The following is a 13,111-nucleotide window of genomic DNA, read 5'->3' as shown; positions in this document are numbered from 1 at the left end:
CATTTCCCTTACACATACCTCTTGCTACCTGATTGCGACACGCACGAAGGGACTGGAAGAGGCTAAAGCCATCAATTGTCACAATTGCTGCTGGGTACAAGATACTTAGTTCCTCGTTCTGGGGAAAAAATGAGAGAAAGACAAAAAATAGATCATTGCTGCTGTTAGAGCAGATTATTTTCTGGCTTTTTATACTATTAACTACGCAAAGATGAGGATTACATCCAGAGAGTTCATATCCAACAAGCCACAGACAACTAAGACAAAACTACAGAAATTCAGTATTAAACTCTCCCAAAAATCATTTTAGCCACATAACTTTCTACTTTTATCTTCTTTCAATAATTTCTTTGTCTGCTTAATATACCTTATGGCTTAGGAAGAAAATACATAAGTTACAGCAGCTTTTGAAGGCAACAGAAAAACAGGTTCATCTAGAATGTAAATATCACAGTTTTAGGAAGCCAAATTCTGAAACTGGATTAATGCCTGCCTGAATTACGACTTGGGCACATAAATTCTAATCTGGTGATACAAATTCAAGAGTCAAATTCCTTAATACTTCTGTATTTCAAAACTGATCCCAAAAATGTCACACTAAATCATGTGAGTATTTGTACAAAGAAAACTCGGAAATTTCTGTGATTTTGTTCGTTTTCAACACAGAGCTTGCCAATTCAGCCAAAAGGAAAGAAAGCTGCCTTCTTTATTAAATAGTCTGAGTTCTGCAGAGCCTTCTCTGCAGGAAATACTCATAAAGACAATCAGGTTCCTAGCCCTATAAATATTCTTTTAATTTCTAGCTATCTTCTCTGTGAAATAATTAAGATAAATTCTTATGAATGAGTATGAATAGCTCTTGGCACCTGTCAAGTTACATTTTTTCCCTTCATCAATGCATTATCATGGTTTTTCACATAAATGAATAAACAGAAAATGAATGAACTATTCCTTTGCAAAGAGAGAAAAACAAAACAAATCTATAGAGCTAATACTCCAAAGACACTCTGAATCCTCAAACTATACAGGTATGAATATACCTAGAACAAGAAATCAAGGCTCTCTTGTTCTAAGGAATTGTCCATCCCATCAAAAACTGGTAAGGACACAGAGGATTCCCAGAGAATACTCCCTTCTATACCCCATAACACTGGCACTTTGCTTTTGAAATAATCTGACAAAACCTGTTCTGTGACACCAGGATGCCTGGGAATTTCATAGGTTCTGCACTTTAGCTGTAGGACAGGATCTTCATTCAAAAGCTGTGCAAGAAGCAGTACTCCACTCTAGAAAAGAAAGGATGAGAAGCATGAACATTTCTGTCCCTTTTCTTGGGGAGGGCAAAAAGCACAATCTGCAGGGATCAAAGTCTAAAACACCCAGATGTTTATGCCAAGAGCTCCCTTGTCCTGTCCCGCTGAGAAACACACCTCAGTGTAAAACCGAACGTAGCCAGAGGTGAAGCCAACCACGATGCACGTCCAGTCAGGGCGGCCTGTGGAGCTCCTGGTTCACAAAGATACACTCAAGTTAAAAACAAATCCCATTCTAAGCCAGAGACATAGAAAAGTATCATGTAAGGACATTACTGATGCATATACATCCTTACCTCTTCTGACTTGCCAGTGGAATACACAATACACTACTCACACATTCACTAGAAACAGAAACACAAAATTAGTGGTTTTCCCTTGTTGTGAAATTTTACTCCACACAAGAGATCTTGCCATGTCAGCCCTTTGAAAGTTTTAATAATTTATTAATGCAGCACACCATCTATCAAATTCACAATAAGAATCAAAAAAAGTCCTTTCACTTTAAAGACATTTTCAATTACAAGTTCAAGAGTGCCCAAACAGACTTTTTGTACCTTGCTAATGGTCTTTCATAAATCAGACTGATTATTCTGTCACTACTGTTCAGCAGATTCAAGCTGAATTTCATGTGCCTAAAGGTAAATTATTTCTTCTGATATATAATAGTATGTCATAAAAAAAACTTTTTTTTTTTTTTAAAGAGCTAACTGAATCATACATATCAAAATAAATTTTTGAAATATCCAATTAGGTAGATTTTATATCCACTGCCTTTCAGTGCCTTATAATTTGAGAGCATCTGAATACCGTCTTCCCAGTTAATGCAATAACTGAGCATGCTCAGTGACAGGCAAAGCATGCAGAAGGCAAGCAGATGAGCATGTCCCAATATCTCAATTCAGAAGTTATTGAACGGTTACCATGATACAAAGTTTTACACTGTCTGGGGAAACAGAAGCAGTACAAAGGTTTTATGAGACAGCATAGAATTCAAGATGACATCCCAAATAGCATTTAAAGCATAAATGCAAGTAGCACTGTTTATTATTTATATTCCAGGTCACCTCCATTTCCCAAAGAGTGGTTCAATAAGCAGGGTAGAGTATTAGAGAAGGAAAGCTTTCTAAATGCAAAGTTGAGATGAGTTGCAATTTCATTACATCCTCAAAGTAATTTAAATATCTGAGCTACATCTCATCTTGCAATAGCACAGCTTAGCCACCACAGAACATTCTCAGTTAAAGGCAGCTTTGGGGAAAGGAAAAAAAAATACAACCAAAACCAGTCAAATCTTTTGACAATTGGACAGTAATTAACATATTAACACCTCCACAGAATAATAAATCAAAATGTATTGAATATAAGTGCCCCTATCTAAACAGAGCTACCTGTTTCATAGGGTAACATCCCTTAGGGCTGTAACAGTAGTAAGAAACAAACCCTCAAATAGAATTTTTTTTAACAAAAAATGTCAGGATAATTTAAAATGCATAGCAACATCAGTTTTACAAAAGGGTTATGATTTCTACAGATTGGAGAGAAGCTGATGAAGTCAACACCTCCTGCAGCTAACAGAAGGCTGAAAGCATTAGGGAGCATGTTCAAAGGCAGACAGCAACTCAAGGCTGCAAATGTAACAGCAAAGTGCAAAATTTTATTCCATATGGGAGATTCAAAAAAGCATCTGTCTGGTTATTTGAAGACAGATGAAGGAAAAATATTGTATAAATACCAAATGTATGACCAAAGCAAATTTTCCAAGTCCCTAAGCGACTTAGAGCCCAAAACCATATTTTGATCAGAGAGGTGACTTTATGCTTGTTTGAATGAGGTTTTGAAAATGAAGAGAAGTATTTCTAGAACGTCATACATTTCCAGTGGCAACATTCCCTAAGAAAATTTCATCTCTACTATAAAAGATTTTTCAAAAAAGTACTTTTTTTTCCCCTTCTAGAATAAGAATTTATAAAAAGCATGTCTAAATTACAGACAAATACACCGATTTCCAGAGACCCATTCTTTTAATTTGTAAGAACTTGTTCTGTGATACCACACAATACACAGGAGTGAGCTTTGCAGATACTGCTTCTCACAAGCCATGTTACTCTATTTGTTTCCAACACTAATATACATAAAACCACAAATGCACTCAGATGAAAGGAAAAAGAGAACAAGTAAAAATCAGGTTACTAATTGCTAAACATGAAAATAGCATCTTAATCACAGCTGCATTTCAACACTTACCCTTCTTCAACATTCAGAGAGCCACTCCAGCCAACAGCATACTGCATTTCCTCCTTTCCCTTGTCACTGTGCTTCCATTTAGCTGCCACGAAGAATAAAGACACCATCTATAAAACTCCAATGTTTTGCATTGCACAAATAGTTCTATTTTTAATTTTTCTCTTTGGTACAATATATCCTACCACACTTAGATTAAGTGCCAATTACAAACCTTTAAGAGCATAATAGTAAAAATATATTCTTAGTGACTTTTCCAAAGGACTCATATGTTTTCTTAGAAATTTACATGGAATAAGACACTAAAATTTTTAAATACCTAGTTTTGTTTAAAAATATTTACACAGTAATCCATCAAATTTTAAAAGGTTCAAGTCAGGAAACAGGGATCCTTAGGAAAGAAGTACTAAGCAAGGAAAAACTTCTGGGAACATTACTGAACATGAGCTACAATGAATAGAAAATTTTAATTTTAACTGCCAAGTTAAAAGTACCCCACATTAAATGTGACAATCTTTAATCATTGCATCATAATTCAAGATTAGAAGACACCATACTTTGTTATTCACAGGGTGCTGATACAGCTGGCATTTGATTGTTGAATCATCTACCAGGTGTCAATGGACAACCAAAACTAAGTTAGTGTTGTGTGCCATTTGTCTGACACCTAAAACCTGAGGCACAGGGACACTACTGCCCAGTGGGGGACAGTTGTCACTGTAAAGCTCATCAGAGGCCGTTCTCCAGTGATATAAATCACTTTTTTATGCTTGATCCAATAAGAACTTAATGAGGAGTACTGCCGTTTTTCCAATTTTGATGACAAATTAGCAACCGGTCTACAGCAGATTTAGAATAGGCAGCTTTGTAACGAATGACAAAGCAGTACGACAACTCAATACAATCTGCCCAGCTATGCAAATCTGAGTTTCAACACTCTGATTTTTTGTTTTAAAATGCCATAATAGTCCCCATATCACGACGTTTCCCTTCATCTTCCTCACATCACCCACTGCAGCCATCAAAATACCAGAACCCCAAACAACAGCGTATCTATAAACAGCAGCTGGCTGATGAATGCTCATATAATACTAGTGATACCTTTAAAAGTTCCCAGAGCCCTACTTTAGAATAAAATACAAAGCCACCTGTTGTTCAAGATGGTATTCAAGAATTTTCTATGGAAGGTGGAATTTCAAGAAGATTCACATTAATACCCCTTTCCAAGAGGGATACTGGATTAGGTAATTTTTTAAGGGAAAAGAAAACCAAGGTCAAGCATTTCTTTATAGCTAAAACCAAAACTTTTGCTTTTCTTACTGAGAAAAATTAATGTCAAAGTCTCTGAGCATTTTAAAACAGCTGGGTAGTTATAACACATATGCATTTTATGTGACAAAATAGTTTCCACAGATCAAAAACAGCTGAGAAGTAAAGACAAAGCAACTTACTTCACAAGCAGCACCTAGAAAATGCATGATGTGTACTATAAAACACTTCAAAATTCTTGAAGGTATGATTTGGGGGATAAACAGAAGGGAGTAGGGCAAATAAATCTTGCTTTGGTTACTATAGTGTCCTGGCATAAACACTCAGTGGAATGGATACTTACGCACTAAAAAGACTGCTTTCTGTTCATTAGCTATTACCATCAGGTCATTGGTTGGTGATAAGGACAAAACACAGTCCTGAAGCCAGTAATTTCGCTGGTTCTTGGAAGTAGATTCCTCTTCTTCCTACAGGTAAAGCTTTAGTCAATGGATGCAACAATTTTTAGACACAGCAGAACTTGCAAGACCTATGAGAACAATCTGGCTTGCCCTCCATAGCAGCGCCGAATGGACTTTTTATTGCTGCCCACGTCACTTCAGCTCCAACATGCATGAAAAGCCCTGAGAAATGCATCAGCCTTGTACTAATTCTGTATGTTTACAAATCAGAAAACGAAGAAGCACTCATCACTAGCTCTACTCAAATTATCTCCTTTTAAAGAGACACTAGAAGAATGAGATCTAAAGTTTTAAAATCATTGGTTAGAAAGTGGAGAGAATCTCTTTAGTTATTCTCATTATAATCCATACTCAAAATGAAGATTTTATCCAAGCTCATACATTGACCAGCATTAAGCAAATACATGCACATATGAAGAAGGTAACTAAGCTAGCATTCACATGACACCAGGTATCAGGTGCTGTTCCACAAAGCAACTCCACAATGAAACAATTCCCAACTAAATGGTGCGAAGTGTTAAAGGTATCAAGATGGCTAAGTAAAAATTTAGACACCATCCTCATGTACAAGAGCAAAAAAATTATATCTTTTTTCTTTGGGGCAACAAGCCAAATATTTTATTATGGCACAAACAAAGTAGCTCCTGCTAATCATAGTTCAAAGTCAGGAAGTAACAGCCTTGAAGTGAACTGCTGCAAAGTCTCAGAGTTGATACGCCTGGTTAGTTAGATTCATCCTCTTATCCAATCACAGCAACACACTTTTCCTCGTCCACAGACTCCATTTCCACTTCCATATCCAACCCTACCTCCTCTTAGCTCTGCAAAATATTACTCCATCCTCTAATATCTCAAAGCAGCTATGCATAAATAAAAAAACCAACAACTTCAATGTGATAATTTTCTGATTCATTCTATTTATTCTGTTACAGAAAAGTTGCAACTACTTGAAAATCTGCCCATTTACTCCCAGCAGAAAAATAAACACCAAACTGTAGGAAGAATTTGCATATCATGCTCTTAATCAGCTATTCATTGTATTTATTTCCTTGCATAAGCTTGTACCATAAAAATGGTTACTGTGCACATAGAAATACACTGTGTATCCATGATAAAGTCTACAAATTGTTAACTACTGTTGTCCACACAATCTCCTAATTTGTGTATGAGAACCTATTTTCATGTGATTTTTGTCTGTTGATGGATGCCAAATTCTTTAGCAACAATTTCCCCCTATTTACTGGCATTTTTCAAGACTTTACAAAAAGGCAATGAAGTTATCTGATATATTAATAACAATTTTAACTCCTCATGGCAGAGATAAATGTGTCATGTGCAAAAACACACAAGCAAAAGCCAAAGAAAAGCCTTGTACTAATTTTTAATGTCATGATTTTCAGACTGAGGAAAAAGAAACAGAAATTAAAGGCTCATCGTAAGATTAAAAGGAATTACAACAGTATTTCAGGCAGAAAATTTAAAATTATCTGTAAGCATGAACAAAGAACTTGATATACAAAGACATAAAGCATCACCATCCCACAGTAGCTACAAAAACAAGCTAAGGGTTAAAACAGGGAAAGCACTGAATTTGTCAAAACAAACTTAAAGGTGAAAGACAGAATTATTAAAATCTGCATTTAAGAAAAGACATCATCATTCCTACAAAACAACTGATCAGATCCATAAAAGGACACCTTATAAAAAAACAGAACATTTTTTAAATTTTCAATGCCCTCACAGTAATTGCTATGCTCCATGAAATAGATACCTGTCCAGGGCACAAATAATTCCAAGCAACAATGAATCTTTCACCAACTATAATGCAAATCAGGAGTTAAAAGTTTAAACAAGGGAATTGATTGTTATATTTTACTAATAATTCTCGTGCACTCATTTTGCTGCGTGTTCAGACACATAGGCTCCTGTATTTATTTGCTCCTACACAGAACAACCTCTTTGCTGTGTATGATAGCAAACCCTTTCTGAAGTTTGGCCTGGGATCACTAGTAACTTTTAGAGGAAAATTTGCAAGTAAAGGACGCAAGAAAGATGCAAACCACTTGGCAGAAAAGTGATATTTAAAACAAAAGAGTGAAAATTTGAACTATTTCAATTTAGAAATGCCTGCTGGTTCCATCAAATTACAACAAAAGTAGAAAACCAAGTATTTGTTCCACTCATTCAGGAATTTGTAAACATTACAGTACATCCAATAAAAGATGTGGCCTGAGAAACACACTCATTCATGACAATTACAGTGCAGCAGAGTACCCATCATATTTAAAAGGTTTTACACCCCGTCATTCCTGACAGTGTCAGTGATTCATCCCTGGGAGACCTCATGTTCATTTCAATTTGTCTGTCACCTCACCTGAAAAATCTGTTTCTCTGCTGAATAGTCACAAGGATACACAATGCCCAACAGCTTGGGCATCCTTCCCACACACTGAGAAAAAGACAGCAGGTAAAGGGTTTGTTAGCAAGGTGAGGTCTGGATTTCTCAGCACTCTTAGAGGGAATTAATCAAATAATTCTGTTGAGATGATTCATTCAGCTGCAAAGGATTTCTACAAGCAGCCTCACTGACATCTCATGAAGTCAGCTGGCAGTGGGAAGGCTCAGCCTTACAAACAATTAACAGACCAGCCCTGCTACTCCCAGCAGAATTAGTTGTGCAGAGAAATGTTTTTCCCCCTTTAAAGAGCAACTGTGTTGTTCCATCCCACACAGGTAGTTTAAACTCTCCTGCAGCACCATCCACACATCACAACATAAAAGGAGCACTAGTGATCCTTAGGAGGATGTCTATGCCAGTAATTAATTATTTAGGATTTTTTGATTTATATTAATTCACGATTCACTGCCATGCCCTACTGTTTCTGACTAGCTACAGGACAAAAAGGTTGCCCTCAGGCGCAGCAGCACAGGAAGATGTACATATACTTTGGTGAGAAAAGCCCAACAGAACACAAGAATATGAGCAACTATCTCAATAGGTAACATCCATGTTATATTTAGAAAAAACCTATAGGAACAAGGGACAAAAAAGCAGTCACATTTAAAACACAGGTCAAGACCTTTCTTGCCCAGGTAACAGTTACATAGGAGGAAAAAACCAAAACACACACACAAAATAATGGAAAAGTCCTCTATAATAGGGAAGTTAGTTATAAATAAATAAATAAATATACACACATATATACATATGAACTTACAGGTTCTTGTAATTCTGCTTCATCCCAGGCTCCCCAGCCACCATCTTCCCAGCTTGCTGATTTGCCTGCTTTAAGTGAAAAAAGACTTGTCACAGGAATACAGCATTGGCGACAAAATAATAATTTTCCTTTCCCCGCTAATGCATTACAACTTTTTTATGACAGATACTAAAGGAGTTCTGCTGAAACAACTCTTAAGTGTCTTGTTTTTCTGTATTTTATTTACTTCCATTTTGGACACTATGGAAGAGTATTAACAGCAGATGTACCCAAGATACAAAAGGGAACAATGGCACAAGAAAATTCATCTGTGACAAATGATGAATTTGTCACAGATCAACAAAACATCTGAGCCCAGCAGCAAAGCAAAAGCTGAAGGTTTGGCCTCTGATGAGAAAATGAGCACAAGGGTCTTGTTCATTCACATCTTTGCATGACAACAGAGAGGAAAATTAATGAGACACTGATCAGTTTCAATCATGTAATTCAGAAACCTCAGAGTAAGCAAAAGCTCACAAAATACCTCAAACACCTAAGAAAACAAAGATTAACAGATACAGGCCTACTTCTTTAGTTGTAAGAGTGAAAGTTCTTTTGTAAGAACAATGTTCAGTTGTAAGTGGAACTTCTTTTTTTCACCTAAAAATACAGAACTTGAAATAAATTGAAAAGCCACAGGCATTTAGTAGTAGCAGATGTACAATTCTCAGACACTACCACCCCTGGGACCCTCAATAAATCAACATCATTGTAGTTCAGTAGAAAAGCCAAGGACTGACTTCTATCCAATCATGCACTAGAGTGTAATCTGAAGCAGTAACATTGACTCCAAGAGTTTTCCAAGGATTTCTTTCAAGTTTTCCCATTAACTGCTGTAATAGCAAATTTGACCTAAAAAAGTTTTCTAGCACATTGTCTCAAATGAGCTTAAATTTAGTTCTAAGCAAGTAAGATTCTGCCATTTTGGATGGCCAAACAGTACAGACAAGAAGGTTTGCGTCAAGAACAATTTTATTTAGTCTAAAAGCTCGTAGTTCTGTTACGACCAAGCAAGGAAAGGCTGAACAACAAAACAGAAATCTGCAATCTCTCTGTTTAGTTACATTTTAAATCTTCTGCATGGCTAACGAAGACAAAAACCTTTGAAAAAAAAAATTTCATTTAAGACAGACTTTTCCCCAATGCTGTCAAGAAGGTATTTTTAGGAGGATGTAGAAGACAAAATGCCCACCCCATTTTAGCTCCGTGAAATGGAAAGGTCTGTACCATCTGCAAAATGGGCAAACCAAGCAGTTCTACTGCATTATTATCAATGCAAATATAACTGCACTGCTATTTCAGACACCACTATATAAGCAACAAGCTTCCAAGGGTCACAGTCTCATCTTGTATTTGAGGTTGAAAATTTTTGCAGTGTACAAACATATAAAGGAAAATTATGGCAAATACTGTTGAATACAGTAACCACAAGGAGAAAACAGTAGCTAACTTCAATGTTTAGATTAAGATAGCTAATGAAACTCTACTTCTGCTCACATTTTATTATCTAAAAAGATCTTTTAAAAAATCTCCTTCCTATAAAATTCGTGGAGGAAAGAAATCTGTCCATGTGCCATGGTCCAGAGAAAAACAGAACCATATCTAAGAAACACAGCTGGGGTCAATGTCTTCCCTGCAGCACAGAGCAGATCAGCCTTCCCCAGAAACCGCAGCCACTTCAATTCTGAGACTGAACACCCACAACATAAAACTGCAGCTGTGAGGATTCTTGCTGCCTTTGTGAATAGCCACAATTTTGTGGTAGTTGTCATCATGATGGGATTATACTAGACAAATGAAAAAAGATGGGAAAATGATGTAATGGTGAGTCACCACTCCACTGACAAAACTGCAGAGATCTTTTGGAACTGTGTGGCCTGCTCTGCAAAGCCAGCACCCTCTCCAGCTTACAAGCATTTACAAGCCTGTTCCCTCATATCCATCCTTCTCATTGGATAGATCATCCCAGGATGTGCCGTCATATGTATTTCTCAAGGCCTGCATCCATCTTGCCTTCCCTTTACACATTGCTTCTTATTTTAAGAAGAAATTAAATTAAAACTGTTTTCTTATTCACATCATTCTTATTATTTTGACATTTCACCCATGTGACGAATAGCGAAGCAAGGCATTAAACAATAGATAACAATCCCTGGAAAAATGGATAGAGGAGACACTGTCATAAAGTAACTCAAAGCACCAGTTATTCACCTGTGGAAAAGAATTATAAAGTATTCCATGGAGGTTACCAGCTTGCACAGCTTTTCCCACTCACCAGCACTTGATACGGTTGGTCAAGTCAGAGTGCAAGTCCACAGGGTCCAAGTTCTGTTACTACGATTTTAAGAAACCATCCCCCACCATTTCCTTTAGTAACATTACAGATCAGAATTAGCAACGGTGGAACATAACACATTATCTAATAAACAATACCTAAGCAAGCCCTAAACAGCTGCAACACGATGATTTTTTCTAGACCCTCTTCAGGGAAAAAAAAAGTAAAAAATAGAACAAACTTTCCTGCACAAATCTCTATTTCCATTCAACTCTGTATCTGACTAGTAGTAGATGTCTTATAAACAGTTCTCCTTACTTGGATAAAGCAGCAGCAATATTCCAGATTTTGCTTTACTATGGAGATTGCAAAAATAAAAGTTCATCTACTGGATTTACATGAACGACTTAATTCTTTAATTTGAAGCACATAGCATCAGCACATTTGAAACTTAAGAGCTGGTTTAAATGCTGCACATGTGCAACACTGGTGTTAATACATAAGACAATTCATTTAAGCACATTTACCACTAAACATAATACCTACAAGAACAATTTTTAACTACAAGAATGTTTTGTTTAAAAGACAAGAACAGAGGAGAGAGAAAAAATCACAACAGATCGAGACCACTGAGGTCTAACTGGCATTTAACAGGTCAAATTCAATATGAAAGATGTTTTTACTCACTTCCCAAATTACAGAATAGACACCTGAGCACAGAGAACTGCCAGTGCCCTTCCTTCCAGGGAGCACCATGACCTGGGGCAGGCAGCTGAAGCCTTTCCTTCCTGCCCTTATATTTACATTCCAATTCCATGCAGGAGGTTATTGGAGTATGTGCTTGGACACATGGAATGAAGTCCCATCCATGCTTTATGAATATAAAACATTACTAGATAATAGTGCAAGAAATTATTGCTTAACTGTGAGAGTTGCAGGTTTTCTTCTATGCATGTTTACTGCAATTCTGATACCACAGAATTACACAATTACAAAAGAAATCGAAGCAGTTTCTTTTTTCTTCAGGCCAAGGAATTTTAGAAACAGCTTAGAATCTTCTTGCTACTCAGGAATCATAGAGCATTTATTCCCAAAGCTCCTCCAATGTGAGGACTGACAAATACATAAGGCTATTTTACCAACATTACAAGGAAGCCTTTCTTGAGACTAGTTTTATATTTGTTCTCTCTTCTCACTTCAGGCATCCTTAAGTGGGGAAAAAACCCCAAAAGTACAACTAATAGTCTTCTAATCACAAAAATAACCACTTGAGCATTTTTTCTTCCTTAAGGAGGTTACAATTGTTTTGACAAAGTGAAAAATTACTAAATTACTAAATTAAAAATAATCCAGGTACCACATAGATTGTTTTTTTTTAAGTAATAGTGCAAAGGTCCATGGCTTACAGTTATAACTTAACCCCAAAACCAAAACTTGAAATACCAGAGGGGAAAAAAACCAAAGGCCATAGGAGACAAATTAAACGGATTACATACACAACACAGTATTCCATACTTTTTCTCAGATGCAAGCAATGTCTTAAGTTACAGCAAGAAAGAATGAAGGCTATGCTATAAAGGAGGTGTTAAAGCAGCAAAAAACTCAGGCGAAAAGATAATTTGGATGAAGTACACTGACAGCATTCTGTCAGGTGTGCTGAGAGCATGTCATTTACTCTTCCCCATATCTGAGATGTATTAGCTTCTACAAATGCAACCCACTTCATGCAGAGTGCCTATTTTAATGACCCTTTACAGGAAAACTGAAAGAAAGAAATACTAAATATAAATACTACAATCTGGAAAGGGAGAATCTGATTAAAGAGGCAATGAAAAAGACCTTGTAATAAGAGTATTCAATAGGAATATAACTGATTCAACAAGACTGATAGAAGCAGCCAACAGCAACCCTAATGCTAAATGCAATCTAGAACTTCATTTTGTAATGTATTTTTTTCTTTGTAACCTTGTTGGCAACTCTGAAATAAAAAGCCTGGCCTTCTGTATTTCTGAACTAAATCAGCTGATCCAGATAAAGCAAAGTGTACAAGTCCAAAGATGTTGTTTAGAGGAACTGGGCTGAAGAGCACTTTTTAGGCTGCTGTCAATGTAAGAAGGCAGGATTTCGGAAAGGAGTTTCTCTGACATGCTTAAGCCATTGCTTCCACTGCAAAAAGAAGCAGCAAAGTGATACCTTGTAGCTCTGAAGAAGCCCTCAGGTCAGGGGATCAATTTTTTTCTTCCCCTGAATAAGAACAAACTCACTATCATAAATGGAGATACCATTGCTTGG

The 13,111-nt window shown here is 36.6% G+C and overlaps 1 protein-coding gene across 4 annotated transcripts in view; it reads right to left on the bottom strand.

The window, feature by feature from the left end:
• Nucleotides 1-13,111, bottom strand: part of RAB3GAP2 (RAB3 GTPase activating non-catalytic protein subunit 2) — a 42,776-nt gene that overhangs the window by 25,174 nt on the left and 4,491 nt on the right. For 3 of the 4 annotated variants that reach the window (XM_041476802.1, XM_041476799.1, XM_041476801.1), the window contains exons 2-8: nucleotides 8,506-8,573; nucleotides 5,170-5,293; nucleotides 3,561-3,642; nucleotides 1,610-1,657; nucleotides 1,431-1,506; nucleotides 1,185-1,286; nucleotides 19-118 (exon numbers count right to left, since the gene is read on the bottom strand). In XM_041476802.1, coding sequence (XP_041332736.1) covers nucleotides 19-118; nucleotides 1,185-1,286; nucleotides 1,431-1,506; nucleotides 1,610-1,657; nucleotides 3,561-3,642; nucleotides 5,170-5,293; nucleotides 8,506-8,573 — 600 coding nt within the window. The remainder of the gene's footprint in view (nucleotides 1-18; nucleotides 119-1,184; nucleotides 1,287-1,430; nucleotides 1,507-1,609; nucleotides 1,658-3,560; nucleotides 3,643-5,169; nucleotides 5,294-8,505; nucleotides 8,574-13,111) is intronic. The other variant, XM_041476800.1, reaches the window with a different exon arrangement.

Source organism: Pyrgilauda ruficollis, unplaced genomic scaffold, assembly GCF_017590135.1.
Source record: "Pyrgilauda ruficollis isolate IOZ18807 unplaced genomic scaffold, ASM1759013v1 scaffold4, whole genome shotgun sequence".
Lineage (NCBI taxonomy): Eukaryota > Metazoa > Chordata > Aves > Passeriformes > Passeridae > Pyrgilauda > Pyrgilauda ruficollis.
This window is presented reverse-complemented; position numbering and strand designations above follow the sequence as displayed.